The following is an 18,257-nucleotide window of genomic DNA, read 5'->3' as shown; positions in this document are numbered from 1 at the left end:
TAGTATTTTCATTTCATCACTCATGCACATCATTTAAGGTTGCATGAACACTACATTGACACTGTTAACACAGAAACACAAGCATGCGTATTGTTACAACACATTTAGCACTTAACAGTACACAAGGAGAATTACACATAGCTAACCACTGCATAGCTAGGCTAAATGTTTTCTAGAAATGCAGCATGTTTGAATGTGGGAAACACTAGTGAGAACTATATAGTGTTATCTGGCATGACATATGGGGGAGCATCGTAAACGGTGGGCCACAGTGGTACCACAAACACATTTTTCCCTGGCAGAGGAACAAACAGCTCCTAAAACATCAAAAAACAAGCAAACACACCCTGTTACCATTATTAACACTGATCGTGTATAATATGACCTATAGGTTAAAGAGCAGTGCCAAACACTGGCATCTCCTCCTGGCATAACCATCTCCTCTTTTGAATTCCATGCCATTTCAGTTACCTCTCCAATTAACCTTGTTATCATTGTTGTTTACCGCCCTCCTGGTCCCCTAGGTGACTTCTTGGAAGAAATGGACACACTGCTTAGTGCTTTCCCTTCTGATAGCTCCCCCCTGACAGTGCTTGGTGACTTCAACCTCCCCTCTGACAAGCTACATTCTTCTTCCCTCCTGTCTCTTCTTGACTCATTCACACTCACACTCAACAGCTACATCCCCACACACAAAGGAGGCAATGTGCTGGACCTGGTTTTCACCCGTCCTTCTCCAGCTACAGACGTGACTGCTACCCCACTACACGTCTCTGATCATCACCTGGTATCCTTTACCATCACTCTCCCTACCCTACCTAAAACTACCTCTCACCCCCTCGCTCTTACCCGCCGCAACCTTTACTCTGTCTCCCCTTCTTCTGTAGCTTCTGGCACTCTTTCTTCCCTTCCTGATCCTGAGTCTTTCTCCTCACTGCCCTTGGACTCGGCCACAGATACTTTCCTCTCATCTCTTTCCTCAACTATGGACTTCCTCTGCCCTATGTCCACTAAACCCAAGAAAACTTCTTGTTCTGCTCCTTGGCTTTCAGATATGCTGCGCAACAATCGAAGAGAGCTAAGATCATCAGAGAGAAAGTGGAAGAAATCACAACTTGATGCAGATCTTGATTCTTACCGAACACTCATGGCCAAGTTCTCCTCAGATGTGACTTCTGCCAAGACTTCCTTCTACAAGGAAAAGCTTGAAGCTTCCTCACATGACCCTCGGAAATTCCACAACATCATCTCTTCTCTGCTCAACCCCCCGGCTCCACCTTCTTCATCCTCCCTGACTGCAGAAGACTTTGCTTCTTTCTACCAGGAGAAGATTGAGGAAATCTGCCGGACCTTCACTTCAGCCCCGACTGCACTTACATCTCAGAGTATGGACTCCCCTACACCTTTGTTGTCACATTTCTCAACTGTAACAGCAGAAGAGATTCTAAAACTCATCCAGTCTTGCAATCCTACCACCTGCCCATTGGATCCACTCCCTTCCACTTTGCTGCAGACCATCTCGCAAGACCTTCTGCCCTTCATTACAACTATCACCAATAGATCCATAGCATCTGGTCAGGTACCAACTACCTTCAAGAGAGCAAGGGTTATTCCCATCCTGAAGAAACCTGCTCTGGATCCATCAGACATCAGTAACTACAGACCGGTATCACTTCTCTCGTTTCTTTCAAAAATTCTTGAACGCATTGTCTTTAATCAACTGTCTGTCTATCTCTCACAGAACAACCTCCAAGACCCCAACCAGTCTGGCTTTAAAGCAGCTCATTCCACAGAGACAGCCCTTTTAGATGTCTCTGAGAAACTACATGCTGCTAGATCAGCCAATCTCTCATCCGTCCTTATCCTCCTTGACCTTTCAGCAGCGTTTGATACGGTCAACCATAAGACTCTCTTAGCCACCCTCAGGAGTCTTGGGATATGCGGATCAGCTTGGGAATGGTTCGCTTCCTACCTGGAAGGACGCTCATATCAGGTAACATGGAGGGGAGTGACATCTGCTCCACGCAGACTCTCCACTGGCGTCCCACAAGGCTCAGTACTTGGTCCTCTTCTTTTCTCCCTGTATACTCACTCTCTTGGTGAAGTTATTTCCTCACATGGGTTCTCTTACCACTGCTATGCTGATGATACACAACTTATCTTCTCTTTCCCACCCGCAGATGCCACAGCTTCTGACCGGATCTCTGCATGTCTGGCAGAAATTTCATCATGGATGACTGCTCATCAGTTAAAGCTTAATCCTAGCAAAACTGAGCTGCTCTTCATCCCAGGTGATTCATCCCCAGGTCATGATCTTGCTATATCCTTACACAACGATTTGATCTCCCCGTCAGCCACAGCTCGCAACCTTGGGGTAACCATGGACAATCAACTGTCCTTTTCCTCTCATGTTGCTAATGTGACTCGCTCATGTCGGTTTCTTCTCTACAACATTAGAAGGATTCGACCATTTCTGTCCACACAGGCTGCTCAGGTACTTGTTCAGTCTCTTGTCATTTCTAGACTGGATTACTGCAATGCACTGCTGGCAGGTCTACATATGAACGCAATCCGTCCTCTGCAAATGATCCAAAATGCAGCTGCCCGGCTTGTTTTCAACCTGCCAAAGTTCTCTCATACCACCCCGCTGCTGCGATCCCTCCACTGGCTTCCGGTAGCTGCACGCATCAGATTCAAAACACTGATGCTGGCCTACAAAGCCAAAAATGGACCAGCTCCCTCTTACCTCAAAGCCCTCATCACTCCTCGCACTGCACCCCGCACCCTCCGATCTACCAGCACTGCTCGACTGGTTCCACCATCTCTCAGGGTAAGAGGCAAGTATACTACAAGACTCTTCTCTGTACTGGCACCAAGGTGGTGGAACGAACTTCCCCTAGAGGTCCGGACAGCTGAGTCACTGGCTATTTTCAAGCGGCGGTTGAAGACCTACTTATTCAGGAAACACTTCAACTAGCACTTCTTTCATTATCTTTTGCATTTTTAAAAAAAAAAAAAAAAAAAAAAAAAAAAAAAAAACACACCTTTGACACTTTCATTGTAACTTTGAACAAATGTTTTAAACTCATGGTATCTTAAGTATGTAACTTAGTGATCCAGCATTAATGTATTCAATGTTAGAGATTTAAGCACTTATGTACGTCGCTCTGGATAAGGGCGTCTGCCAAATGCTGTAAATGTAAATGTAAATGTAAATGTAAACAAATTAGTATCTTTAAAATACAAAATGTAAAACTTTATTTCTCTATGAATATAAAATATTCTGAAAACACCATTATGATTCAAGAGCAAATTAAGACTACAGTGATGTCATGTCTATTTATGCATAGTGATCATTTTCAGCACAGTTCACTGTCAGAAAACAGGTGCCTCCACGGAGTGGAAAATCAAACCCAAATGCAGATTGCATTTTGCAGATTTTGCAGATTGCAAAATCAAACCCAAATGCAAAATCAAACCCAAATGCAAATAGTAGGTAACACGGGTTTATTAAAAGAAACTAGATTGACCAAACACAAAATAAACTGCAAAATAAACAAAATCCAACAAAACCAAAAACAAGAGCATAAAACAGAGAACAAATCCAAAAAAACAGAAGGCATGCAACAACAAGGACACAGCAAAAAAAAAAAATTAAAAAATGCAGGACCACAGAATTAAATATGTGAATATGGAATATGGAAAATATGGAAGGTACACGAGGAACAGGTGTGCAGGGATGGTAAGAGGTAAACATGATAACAAACCAAAAACAAAGACACATGGTTCAAGAAAACAAAGGCAGAAAGTCCCCCTGGTGTTCAGGCTTGGCATAGTACAAGCCATCCATGACATTCACTTCTTTTAAAAATCCTCTTGATAGAAAAGTAGTACATCGATATACAATACCACGTGAAATAACAAAAACTGCTACAAGAGCGTATCATACAGCAGTGGCGAAAAATGACACAAATATTCATTTTCACAAAGTCTGCTGCTTCAGTGTTTTCTTTTAGCTCTTTTTGTTAGATGTTGCTATAGTATACTGAAGTATAGTTATAAGCATTTTCTAAGCAAGCTCTGCACTGCTGGTGCCCCAAGCTGAATCAATTTAGGAGACATTCCCTGGACTTTCTTGAGGGCCCTGAAGCCTTCTTCACAACAACTGAACCTCTCGTCTTGAAGTTCTTAATAATCTGATAAATGCTTGGTTTAGGTGCAATCTGACTAGCAGCAATATCCTTTCCTGTGAATCCCTTTTTGTGCAAAGCAATGATGACTAATGAGTAACAGAGAAAGAACAATGATTTCAAGCACCAGAAAGCCTTCTTTTAAAGCTTTCAGTCAGTTATTCTAACTTAATCAGCATGACAGAGTGATTTCCAGCCTTGTCCTCATCAAACTCTCACCTGTGTTAACGATGGAATCACTGATATGATGTCAGCTGGTCCTTTTGTGGCAATACAGTGCAGATGTGTTTGGTATTTTGTTGTTGTTGTTGTTGTTTTTGTTTGGTTTTCATTGCAAGAGTGACTTTCCAATTAATTAACTCTTCATAGCATTTTGGAGTATATGCAATTTGCCATTAAAAAAGCTGTGGCAGCAAAGTTGTGAAAATTAATATTTGTTTTGTTCTCATAAACTTCGTCGAATGCTGTACTATAAAACAATGTGAATAAAACTAACCAGTTACACAAAGTTACCTAAACTACACTGATAGTTAAAATAAGCCTCTTAAAGAGGTATTCCTCTTATATGCATTGACTCTAACACCGTTTGCATTTAAAATTAAAGTAAAGTAAAGTAAAGCAGAGGTTCAGCTGTTCTCTTTCACCTATTACACACCAACAAACTCGTCCTTTTTTATTTTTCACAAAATATAGTACATCAAAATTCAATTCAATTTAATTCAATTTATTTGTAAAGTGCTTTTTACAATTTCTGATTGTCTCAAAGCAGCTTTACAGAAGTATGAAAACAGAAGAGAGAGATAAAGAAATAAATAAATATAATAATAATAATAATAATAATAATAAGAAGAAGAAGAAGAAGAAGAAGAAGAAGGAGAAGAAAAAGAAGAAGACGATGAAAAATAAGGATAAAACTAAATACATTAATATATACAATTAACTTAATATTTATGATACTTAATATAGGCAAAATCAGATACCCAAATCAGAAGCCATGGATGAACAAGGAGAGGGACATCAAAGAGGCTAAGCACTGCTACAAGCAGAAGATAGAGGAGCATTTTTCCAACTCTGACCCTCGACGCATGTGGCAAGGCATCCAGGCTATCAGTGACTACAAATCCTCCCACTCCACCCCCACTGCCACTGATGTCCTCTTCTGTCATGTCATGAAGTGCTTTAAGCGGCTGGTCCTGGAACACCTGAAGGACTCTCTGCCAGCCACATTGGACTCTCACCAGTTTGCCTACCGCAGCAATAGGAGCACAGAAGATGCAGTTTCCATGGCACTGCACTCTGTGCTCACACACTTGGACAATAAGAACACTTATGCACGTAAGCTGTTTGTTGACTTCAGCTCAGCATTTAACACCATCATTCCATCCAAGTTAATAGCCAAAGTAGTAGATCATTAACATTAACACCACAACTTGCAACTGGATTATGGACTTTCTGACCAACAGACCCCAGCAAGTTCGATCAGGCTGCTCCAGAACTGCTCCAACACCATCACACTCAACACTGGTGTACCACAGGGCTGTCTCCTGAGCCCCTTCCTTTACTCCCTCTTCACCTCCGACTGCAGGCCTGTGAATGGATCTAACTCCATCATCAAGTTTGCAGATGACACTACCGTGATCGGTCTCATCACCAACAATGATGAGACTGCCTACAGGGAGGAGATCCAGCACCTAGCCACATGGTGCAATGACAATAACTTGCTCCTTAACACCTCCAAGACAAAGGAGCTCATTGTGGAATTCAGGAGACAGGAGGCACACATGACAACATCCACATCAATGGGATGGCTGTTGAGCGCATTTCCAGTTTCAAGTTCCTGGGGATACACATCTCGGCGGACCTGTCCTGAACTACCAACACCTCCAGCCTGGTCAAGAAGGCTCACGAGGTCCTGAGGACACTAAAGAAAAATCAGCTTTCCTCGGATATCCTGGTGAACTTCTACTGCTGCGCAATAGAAATCATCCTGACCAGCTGTGTCACAGTCTGGTATGGGAGCTGCTCTGTTGCGCAGGGCATTGCAGCGGTTGGTGAAAACCACCACAGGGACTCCACTTCCAGCCATGGAGGACATCCAGACTCCTCTCGTCCCGCCCATAGACTGTTTTCTCTTCTGCCATCCGGCAGGCGTTTCAGGTGTCTCCAGATCAGGACCAGCCGACTAAAGAACAGCTTTTTTCCTAGAGCTGTCTCTTTATTGAACCATGCCCCTCGCTGATCCTACTGTCCTTCATACACTGTTACATCCCCCCACACACACACTTCGCTATTGCGCTAATGGACTGTTACACAAAACTATGCTCATTTGCACACTTGCTCTTTTTTGCATTGCTGCTCACCATTGTCTTACCATTGTATATACCCACCTGATTGCTGTTTATAGTAACAGCAATATATTATGTTCATAGTACATATCCTCCTGTATTTCTATTTATAGCACATACCCTTCTGTAAATTTCAGTTTAAATTTCAGTTTATAGTAATAGCCACCTGTATATTATGTTCATAGAACATATATATTCATCTGTATATTATGTTCATAGCACATATATATTCATCTGTATATTATATTCATAGCACATATATATTCATCTGTATATTATGTTCATAGCACATATATATTCATCTGTATATTATATTCATAGTACATATATATTCATCTGTATATTATATTCATAGTACATATATATTCATCTGTATATTATATTCATAGTACATATATTCATCTGTACATTATATTCATAGTACATACACATCTGTAAATTACTGTTTATAGTAATAGCCATATATTTTGTTACAGCACATATCCTTCTGTAAATTTTAGTAAATTTCAGTTATAGTTATAACCATCTGTATATTATGCTCATAGTACACACACATCTGTAAATTACTTCCATATTACCACTTTATTTAACTTATTTAACTCTTGTAAACTCTATATCCTGCACTTGCTACTATTACACTCTGGTTAGACCTAAACTGCATTTTGTTGCCTTGTACTTGTACATGTGTAATGACAATAAAATTGAATCTAATCTAATCTAATCTAATCTATCCCTATCCCTAATGAGCAAGCCGGAGGCGACAGCGGCAAGGAAAAATTCCCTGAGAGGACATTACGAAGAAACCTCGAGAGGAACCAGGCTCAGAAGGGAACCCATCCTCATTACCATCTCCCCATCTACAGTAAATTGTGTAAATTTCTACAATAGTTCTACAACTATAATAGTGCAACTGAGAGCTCCTGAGGAACTAATGGGTCATCATAAACTGTGAGGTCAGCACAGACCTGTTTGCTGATAAAGACCAGACCATACAGCTGACTGACACAACAAATAAAACATTGTACCTGGGAGCATTTTTATAGTTACACAATGTTAAAGTTCACAGTTGTAAAGGAGACAGAATGTGAGACAGTTATAAAGTAAATACCGCCTCTGAGGAAGAGTGCAAGATTTTGCGACGGTTTTGAGGGATTTGAGCGTTTAAGAATGTATTGAAATACATTAAACAAATGTGCACGTTTTCTTAAAAATCCACACGTTTTACTATTAGCCCAGAAAGGGGGATTTATTTCCTATCAGGCAAACGCGGGGACGCTCACGAAGCTTCTCGAAGGCCCCTCCCCCCTCCCCTCACCCTTAGGGCATTCACTAAACTCCAGGGGTTTCGTTACCACGACGTAAAGTGGGCGTGTTTTGGAGGTCTTGGAAAAACGCCCTCTTAAAAAAAAAAAAAAAAAATTGCATACTACGAAGGACAAAACAGTCATACAGGTAGATTTATTTTAGAAAACAAATAAACAACCAAAAACTACGGTTATGGTTAGAGTTACGGTTAGATTATCAAATAGGCCACGCCTACCAAATGACGCAATATCTGTTACGCTGTTCTGAAATCCCTGGAAATAAGTGCATCCCGTCTCCTTAGCAAGAGCCAACAAGTTTCCATAGCAACGAAAACACTCAGTTGCCGAGTTAAGCCCGAACACGGAATTTATTTATTTATTTTCCTAATTTCGTAAATTTAAGCGAGTTAAACTTAACTTTAAAGCGAGTTAAAAGTTGGAGCTGTACTCTCCGAATTTTCCACATAACACAGGATACCGGCTATATTTGAACCGTTCTTTCAGCTGTGTTGTATACACTTGTTGCTATCTCAGCTCGCTATTTCTGACACTTATCATGGAGTTTGGCAACAAACTAGAAGAACTTAATATGACGACAGATGAAATAAACAGTTTCAGTAAAGCCATGAAGGACGAGAAGTTTCGTGAGCTGCTCCACGAATATGCCCAGGAAATATCTAACCCAGAAAACAAGAAGAAGTATGAGGAGGAAATCACACAGCTGGAGCAAGAGAGGGGCATAAAGGTAGAATTTATACATCCAAATCCCCACCATGTGCTGAAGAGCAGTATGAATGGGAAAGAGAAGTGTTTTATAAATATCTGCTCCAATAACCTAATCAACGAGCCCACATGTAAAGCCGGAAGGGCTGAAAATGGCCAGCTTGGGCAATACTGGTCACTGCCATACAGTCTAACTCCTGGTAGGCCTGACAGAGACAGCAAGGGCAAGAAATACATGATATATGATGTTGTTTTTCATCCACAAACACTCTACATGGCAGGCAAGAACCAAAGGTTTATGAAACTTGTAAACAGTACTGCAATACAAGGGGTGGAGAATGCCTTTCAAGTCACACTGGACAAAACCAATACATTATTGAAAAAAATCCAATACAAAGGTGTGCCTCAGCCAGCTGTAATACGTAACCAAATCTCTGGTCTGTCCAAGAAGGAAGAATCCTCTCCTCATGACAAAGCTTTCAATATACTTTACCCAGACACTCTGCCAGTCAAAAATCCCAAACCTTATTTGTCGTCTTTTGCCGATAGTCCTTTAGTGCCTATACAACCACATTACACCATCAAATATAGATCTTTTGTGGATCTGCAAGACTGTAGATGCTCCAGAGATTCGGCTCCAGGAACACGTCCAAAAGAGATTGTCATTACTATAGATTTACCACTTCTCAAATCAGCAGCAAATGTTGACCTTAACGTGACTGACAGAAAACTGGCTTTAGAATCCCAAAAGCCAGATTACAAACTGGAACTACAGTTATCCTACCCTGTCGATGCCGATAAAGGAGATGCCAAATTCAACAAGGCTAAGAAACAGCTTACCGTAACTCTAACCGTACAGCCAGCTAAGGACCATGATATGGCTCATGTTGAGGAGAATCAACCTGAAAGTGACAATTGTGTTGTGATGGGGACTGCAGATAAAGCAGATGAAGTGGTACATGAAGCAGAACTGGTCAAAAAGGATGCAAGTTGTGAAGGACACCCTCAAGAAAACAGCCCTGTGCAAGAAGAGGAAGGAAATGAGCATTTTTCCATTGTTGAGGTAGAAAGTTATGTCTAGAGCATGCAACTTTTTCCAATTGATCCTATACTGGGAATGTCCAGTCTTGCCTACATAGGACAGGTGTGGCTACAGCTTTTCATCCAATCAAGAAAAGAGGCTTATTTGATTGGAATAAAAACCTGGCGCTACACCAGCCTTTTGTTAATGAGGATTGGATGTCCCTGTCATATACAGTATAACGCTTACATTGATCTCGTTTTACAGGTTTCTGAAGTGGAATCACAAATGAAACAGACTGCATCACATTTAGAAGAAACATTACACAATGTACAAAATAGTCCTGCCAACCCATCCACTTGTGTATTAGGAACATCTGAGGTGGAGTCAATAATCATCAGTGATGGACCAAACCAAATGAATTCTCCATTAGACACCATAGAGAGTTTGTGCAGACTTAAAGAGACTGGAGCATTGTCTGAAGATCCAAATAGCTCTAGCAAACTAAGTTCCTCCCTAGTGCCACTGAATGAGCAAGTGGATAATGCTGATTCTTACAAACAAGGCAAAACAGATATTAGTTTTCAGACTCCTACCATCCTTAGGGAGAAAAACCCTGAGGGTGGCAGTGAGATTATTATTACTGACCATACCACATCTGCTGGCCTGTCCTTCCAGAACTGTCTATGCTTTGAGCTTGACTAAAAACATGGCCCCACTTATGTTCATTCATGGCCAACATGTGTTATATTGTATCAGAATCAGAATCAGGTTTATTGGCCAAGTGTGTTGACACACACAAGGAATTTTGTTCCAGCTGTTTGTGACTCTTAAAAGTAATAAATAACATTATAACAATAAATAACAAGACAATGCAGGTGATGTAATACAATATAAACAGGTATATTGTGTGGGTAACATCCAAACAATTAAATTATATTGAATATTTGAACATTGACAGTCAATAAATAAAAGACATTTTCTCTGTTTTGATTGCTTTTTTCTTTATTTTTGGCATATGGTGCTATATACATACACACATACATTGGGTAAAATAAGTACTGAACACGTCACCATATTTCTCAGTAAATATTTCTAAATTCTAAAGGCGCAGTTGACATAAAATTTTCACCAGATGTAGGTAACAACCCAAGTTATCCATACGTACAAAGAAAACAAAACTGTTTCTCTGAAGATTCAGTGGAAGAATGGGCCAAAATCACTTCACAAGCCAGTGTCAGGAAGTCTCTTTCTGTTCACATCTTCTGCTGTGTTCTCTACAGGCATGTAAATTAAATTTCTCTCTCTCTCTCTCTCTCTCTCTCTCTCTCTCTCTCTCTCTCTCTCATTCCCTCTGCCCCCTCTGCCCATGCTGACACCCCAACTGCCTGACACCCCAACTTCCTGGCCTGCCCTTTAGATACACCTCCACTGTGTAATTTGTGTTATACTTTATTATCTGTGTAATACTCTGTAATGTGTGCAGATGTAAAACCAGGGACAACAAGCGCTTGCGTATTATGTGTTATTATGTATTAACAGTTTGTGAAATTGTTATTCAGATCACGAAGAAGAAATGTTTGTGACATGTAATCTTTGAAAAAAATTATTATTCATAGATATATATTATATTATTATGAATATAATGTAATATAAACTATAAATATAAAGTTTTTTAAAACTTTAATGATCCTAGAGATCCTTTGGATGATGATTCAAGAATGTAATAACATTGAATATTTCTCTGTCATTCCAAGCTGCTTTATTCCATGATTTTTAATTAATTCATGTTCTTATTTTTTTGTCCTTTTGAATAATGAACCAGTATTTTATTTTACCATAGCTTGTTAGCTTGAATAACTTGTTCTCTTTTCATAGACAATTATGTACTCTTTCTCTCATCTCATCTTAAGCTTACAGACCGCATAAAGTGACCCCCAAATGAAGCTAGATTTATCCCTGTATAAGTGTCTGCTACTGACCAACAACCACAAATAAATAAAAGGTTATTTATTTACTGTTTTTCAGGTCTAAGCTGCTTGATAAAACAACAGAAAAATGATTTTGAAATTGACAGTTAAAATACATTCAGGGGACGTTGTATTATAAAACCTGCTGCTCATTTCTTCTGTCATTTGCCTTCCACAAGTCCATGCCATTTTCTTGTAACCTTCTTTATTCTTTCACATGCTAATTAAATAAGTAGCTATGTATAATGTAGTTAATTCTCTTCAGCCAGCAATGACTGCTTATTCAAATTAAATTAAAATACTGAGTGGGTGAAATAATGAACCCATTTGCTCAGATTTCTTAAATCACATCCATAACCAGACTAATAATTCCATCTAAAACTCTATATAAACAAGTAGCCATCCGATTCTTTAGAATTTGCCTCAGGCATCTAAAAGTGTAATAAAAGTAATTCCTAAATGCATTGTGTAACTACAAAGAGATATAAGTCTTCTGTTTCCCTTTCTGTACAAAATGAACTCAAAGGCTCCCAGATTAAAACTGTCAGGTAAATTTCCATTACAGCAGGTCTGAGATCTTGAGGAACCATCCCACCCTCGTATTACAGTGTTGCTGTAATTATAAAAAGTCCAATAACATGTTCTATTACATTATCTACACTTTACCTGCAGTAATCAGTCACATGACAAGGGCAGTTGGTCACAGCAAATATATCCCCAAAATCCAACACAAATACATTGGAGTCTTCTTGGTGGAAATGGCTTCACTTTTCAGAAGACAGTGCAGACGAACGATGATTGGCCATTTGTTTGAGTATTAAGAACAAATATCAAGAGTTCTAACTGAAAACAGAACAAATGTGAATGCTTTTTTTCATAAGTGATGAAAGGAAAGGTCATTATTTGAAATTAGCATAGTCTGAGAAGATATCTTCAAAAAATTATTCCCTGTACCACTTTGTACCAGAAGTCATACTGTTTCTGAAAGAAAGAAAAAACATAATTTTTTACATAATAATATAGATTATTGCTTATTGATAAGAAGTATTTAACAGTGACAGGAGCTAGTTATTTCTCCACAAATCAGGTGCTTGTGTGTAAATTATTCTTACCACAGTTTGGACCATGTGTGGTCTCTGAGTGTATAAACTCTTCACAGTCTGGAACACATCCAGAAAGCCCTCAGAAATCTTCAGAAAGAAGCGAGTTTTACATCTGTCTGTACAAGCTGGCAGTGCTGGTTTCATCTTCGGTATACTGTACAAAGTTGAAGAAATCCATTCTGCTTTCGGGATGCATCATGTTCATCATTGGCATCAATCACAATAAACGTCCCGGTCCTTCCAACCACAGCACTAGAGATTTAGAAGAGAATTACATAAATGCTTAAAGCTTATACCTTCAGTCAAGAGTCTTTTAAGGAAGTTGATAAAGGGATGCCACAGGAGGAGGCGTTGTGTGACGTTCCTGAAGTGGTGTCTGTGAGAGCTTCTCAAGCAGATAAAACCGTGTACACCATGGAAGAGGTAAATAGTTTTTTTTAGATAAGACTTTTGGTAAACAGTTTAATGTCAAGTCAATGTAAAGTAAGTTTAACGTTTAGGCCTAACTAGGAAAGTTTGATATTGTGTAGTTAAGTTGTAATTCTGATTCACCTAAAACTCATTGCAGAGGCTGTGGACGTGCTGAGGGAATCATTCGATACTCCTTCTGTACTCCAGGTATGTATCAGTTCAATAGTAACATTTTCACTTTGTTTGAAATGTGTAGGCCACTTTTGTCTAAGTGTGTGTGTGTGTGTGTGTGTGTGTGTGTGTGTGTGCGCGTTAAGGTCGTTGAGCCAATTCTGCAACTGCTGCCCACCGAACCTCAAGACGAACCTTCAGCCATCATTCTGGTAAATAAATCTTTCCTTTATTTGCTAAAGCCGATCACTGGATTTTACAAGGTTGCTTTTACTGTAAAGGATGTTAGTATGAATCGGCTATGATAAGCAGCTCTTATGATCTTCGTGCTCTACATTTCACAGCCGCTCAATGCTGGTGAACCGAACAGCGCTTGCTGCGATGTCCAGTTCGTGTCTGCAGACTCCTCATCCTCCCAGTCTGAGGTATTCTACAGTGCTGCAGCTGAGATACAAACACACAAACACCCTTCGCTACAAGTTTTAATGTCTAGTTTTGTTTCTCTATTTCTAGCCAGTGGACATCAGGAGAGACATCCCCGGAATGATAAGGGGTCCAGAGAGTCGGCTCTGCGGGCTCGAAACCGTAGAGAAGCACCACTCGACTCACAAAGTAAACTTTTCCTTCATGGAATGAAGAATATTGAACGAATGAATATTTAGTGATGAAAATTGACATTTTTGATTTGACATGATGTTTAGAAGAACACATTTGTGAAATGTGGTCATACTGTAGATCATGAATTTCGTCTAATTGGCATTTGCAGGGATTCCCTTATTATACCAGATACGGAGGAGAGTTTTCCTGGCATTCAGCTAAGTGATTGTTCATTGTGGCATAAAAAATTTTATTAATTGCAGGGACTAAATTGAGTTTGTGTGTTTTAAGGTTGTTGAGCCACATTTTCATTCGCTGCCCAACGAACAACAAGAAGACCCATCAGCTGTTCTTCTGGTAACCAAAGCTTTTGTTTATTTACTAAACCCAATCACCGGATTTTACAAGGTTCTTTTTACTGAACAGAATATCAGTATGAAACTGCTGTGATCAAAAGTACTTATGATCTTCCTGCTCTCAATGCTGGTGAGCTGATCAGCGCTTGCCGAAACATTCAGTTCCTCTCTGCAGACACCTTCATCTCCCAGTCTGAGGTATTCTACAGTGTAGCAGCTATGATACAAACACACAAACACTCTTCTTTACAAGTTCTAATGTTTAGTTTTGTTTCTCTATCTCTAGTCAGTGAACATCAGGACATACCTCTTGTGGATGATAAGGGGCCCAGAGTGTCGTCTTTGCTGGTTTACAACCACAAAGACACAGTCCACCAATCACATGGTAATCGCAGACCTAAGTACTCTGATGAAGAGAATTGACCTTGTTGATTTTTAGATATGTACCTTTGTGAAATAGATCTTGAGTTTCAGCTATTTTTCATTTGCAGGGATTCCCTTATCATACAGTACCACCACAGAGGATTGTTTCACTGGCATACAGGTAAGGGATTATTCCTTTTGGCATCACAAAACTTTTGTTAATTGCAGTGATTAATTCTGTTCCTTTTAAATTGTTCTCTTCAGGTTGAATCTGGGAGGGTTACAGAATTTATTTCCTGTAACCGAGTGGAGACCAACATCATCGTGCCAGGTTATTATTACGTGGTAAGTTTATTGCACTTTCATAAAATGTGTATTGTTGTTAGTAACTTTTTGAATTTGTCTGCAGTGTCAATATTTTTTTTTATTCAACAGCAAACCATTAAACAGGTGACCTGCACATACCTGTTTGTGGGTAAAGATGGGCAAATGGACACTTACACTTGGGAGAAGGAAGAGGTTCCCGTTCCATATGCGGTAATTCCATGTTTCACACCTGATGTGTATCTACATTTGGTGCTATTCACCTGAACGGGAGGCTGTAAAATCTACTGTGCAAGTTTTAACGATTCGTTGATTTGGCTTGCAGGAGAGTGACGGCAGCCTTAACCCAGAGGAGATGGAGGTGCCCTTTATTTGGTATGAAACTCTTCACTGTTTAATGGTGTAACGTTGTATTGTGTGTTTAACATACACTAAGCATTTACATGTCCTGTTTTTTAGCTGCCATCTTTCAGAGGGGTTACTGATATGGGCCTGAAGCTGCCCGCTCTCCGCGAGGCCTTCGCTGTGAGTAAAACCTTTGTTCGGTCGCTGTTATTGCGCAGGAAAAGTCCACTCGGCTTTAATTTATATTGTGTGCTGTCTCATGTTCAGACTCTGTATTTTCGTCTCTAAAATGAATCGCTTTTTCATCATCCTTAAGTCAGCATGATGAAAAAGCGATTCATTTTAGTGACGAAAATACTTTGTTACTCAGCAAATTTAAAACCATAGCCAGTGAGTCACAGGCATGTTTTGTTTGTTTTAAAAGGATGAAGTTGGCCTACGAGGCCTTGATTCAATTCCTGAGAACGCCTTCTTATCAGGATTTGATTGAGGCAGAGATCTCCTCCTGTGTAAGCTAATAATTGCCTGTGTGAAGTGACGTTTAAATATAGTAGATTTTTTAATATAGTAAACAGGACTCTGATATGTAATGCTAATTTCTTTTTGTAACTTTTCTTCTCTGTGCAGGTCCCCCACTACAACTTCCTGGATGTTTTTTTGAGCTGATTCTGTTCCGCCATTTCAGAAGTGGCTCAACGCTTGAGACAGTAAGTGACTGATCAGGAGATTTATAAGCGACGTTGAATGTAAGTTCAGAAGATAAAACCTTTAACCCTGTTGAACATGGCATTAATGATGCTTGTTGTTTTCCTTTCCTAAAGTTTAATGGAGGATTCTTGGAGCGCCTGCTCAAGCTCGTCAACATGTGGGATGTGGACGTGTGAGAGCCTGCAGCAGAGCTGTACTTCACAGTGCTTATCGTAAGTGTTGGAATATCTTCTGATGCCACGATACACAAATTCTCAGGATTGTATCTTAACCTCAGTGACACTGTGTTGGATGTGTGTGTAATTTGTTAACAGGATCACCTAACACAGCTTGCTGAAGTACTGTTCTCTCAGCCTCTGGACCTTTACAGCGACCCAGCAGCCTTAGCCACCACGGTTCAGCATCTTCTCAAGAAGCACGTCCGGCAGATGATGGACATTTTGGAGAAGCTCTGAGCAATGTCTTTTTTTATTGCGTTATTTTTTCTTCTTCTGATTCATTTTATGTTCATTCTTTTTCCTCACTTCTTTTCCCTACATTGCTCAAGCTCTCCATAGGTAAGTATGAATTCATTTTATTTCTATTTTTGATTAAGATTTTAAAAATCACTTTCCTTTCCTATAGGTGTGTACAGTCAACCCCAGGACTGAAGACGGGCTCAACCCTAGGATCCCTCATCCCTTAATAATCATCCCATATTAATCTATCCCTCTTTTCCTATCCCACTCCCCTATTCCTATAGATACTAAATAGGTTAATAGAATTTTTTGTAAATAAACTTAGTTATATAGTGCTTATATTATTTAATAAATGTTTACATTTGTTTCTATTACAGTCTAATTCTGATTATTTTTTTATTCATCACATAAATGTTTTTTTATTCATCACATGATATACATGATATACCTAAATCATTTTCCTTTTAAAAGAACAACACAAAATGAATGTTTCATTCATCTAAAGATTCTTTTTAAAAACAAATTCAGAACCTTTAAATGGTTTACTAAAACGTGAGAAATTAAGTTTTTTTGCACTGACACTTTAACTCTGGACTGTTAGTGTCACTTTAACTCTGGACCTGCACAGCACAGTGCCACTTTATACACTATATACACTATTTACACACCATACTGCACCAGGACACTTTAAGGACAATCTTTAAAAAAACATACACATTTATGTATATGCATATTTATGCATTATCACTTATATTTTCATATTTTATATAGTTTTATTTATCTATCTCCTTTTGGTTTTGGTTTATTTTTTTATCCTAAATTGCATTCCCTTTTTTTATGCTTATATACCAGACAGTTGCAAAAAGCATTTTACTGCATGTCGTACCCTGTATGTATGTGTATGTGACAAATAAAATTTGATTTGATTTGATTTGAAGAGCAGTTGAAATAGCATCCTCCATTGACCTACTTGCTGTGAGATGACTTAGAACGAGTTTCTTAAAGCATTTCATAACAATAGGGGGTGAGTGCCACAGGGCAGAAATCATTCAGACACTGTGCAAATGTACGCTTAGGCACTGGTTTGATGGTTGTACGGTTGAAACAGTGGCCTGGGCCAGTGATAGGTTGAAAATGGTCAGTGAAGACTTATGCCAGTTGGCCAGCACAGGCCTTGAGCACATATCAAGGTATGACTTCGAACATCTTCTCTGCACAGTCCAGAGTACACCTCTGTTGTGGAGAGTGATATAGGATGATCAGCTACGGAGAGGGTCAACAATTGTTTTGTAATTGAAGTGGTAAGCTTGTCTAGGAGTAAGGCATTTCCGGTTGGAAGAAGCTGTGTAGCAGGTTTGTGATTATTGATAGTCTGGATGCCTTTCCAAATGCGTCTGGGGTCGGAGCTGCTGTGGAAGTGCTCCTCAATGCAAAGTGCATGTACTTGCTTGACTTTTCCAATGATCCTAAAAACAGCATGAGGCAGACTTCAGAGTTCAAACATGTCTTTTGATTAGAAAAGTGTTTCACTTGTTTGACAGTAGTGTCAACGCAAGTGTTCATATGGTCCAGTAAGGATGTATAAGTGTTGATGTCTGTGGGTGGTCTGTGAAGCTATTGAAACCTTTGGAATGTCACTCTCTGGGCAAACCTTCACTGTCTTCACTGATGGTTTCACACATTTAATGAGTGGTGCGCATTTGGGTAAACAATGACACTCAAATAACTTGTGAATAACAGTATATACTGTATAACAGTGAACATTTGAAGACTTAAAGCAGAAAGGAATTGGTGTATAGTCTATAATGAACTGAGAAATTCCGCTGGTTGCAAAAAAATTTTTTTTTCCCGAAATACATGCTTTCATT

At 39.5% G+C, this 18,257-nt stretch overlaps 1 protein-coding gene and 1 long non-coding RNA gene across 2 annotated transcripts; both read left to right on the top strand.

Annotated features, from left to right (window-relative positions):
- The first annotated feature begins 8,172 nt into the window (after nt 1-8,172).
- dnaaf2 (dynein axonemal assembly factor 2) lies at nt 8,173-10,491 on the top strand. The gene is made up of 2 exons (XM_060879370.1): nt 8,173-9,625; nt 9,851-10,491. The coding sequence occupies exons 1-2, from the start codon at nt 8,396-8,398 to the stop codon at nt 10,286-10,288; spliced, it is 1,668 nt and encodes a 555-aa protein (XP_060735353.1). The 5' UTR covers nt 8,173-8,395; the 3' UTR covers nt 10,289-10,491.
- A 5,416-nt stretch (nt 10,492-15,907) lies between these two features.
- On the top strand, nt 15,908-16,656 carry LOC132851937 (uncharacterized). The gene is made up of 3 exons (XR_009649076.1): nt 15,908-15,930; nt 16,045-16,143; nt 16,246-16,656. It is a non-coding gene; the product is annotated as an uncharacterized LOC132851937 (long non-coding RNA).
- Nucleotides 16,657-18,257: the final 1,601 nt, after the last annotated feature.

The sequence above is a fragment of the Tachysurus vachellii genome, chromosome 10, assembly GCF_030014155.1.
Source record: "Tachysurus vachellii isolate PV-2020 chromosome 10, HZAU_Pvac_v1, whole genome shotgun sequence".
NCBI lineage: Eukaryota > Metazoa > Chordata > Actinopteri > Siluriformes > Bagridae > Tachysurus > Tachysurus vachellii.
The sequence above is the reverse complement of the archived record's forward strand: the minus strand, read 5'-3'. Positions and strand labels throughout refer to the sequence as shown.

What these genes read in the sequence shown, in the direction of transcription:
- dnaaf2 (XM_060879370.1), top strand. Translation starts at nt 8,396, where the DNA reads ATGGAGTTTGGCAACAAACTAGAAGAACTTAATATGACGACAGATGAA. An exon ending in AGCATTTTTCCATTGTTGAG is followed by an intron (nt 9,626 to 9,850) that starts GTAGAAAGTTAT and finishes CTCGTTTTACAG; the next exon opens with GTTTCTGAAGTGGAATCACA.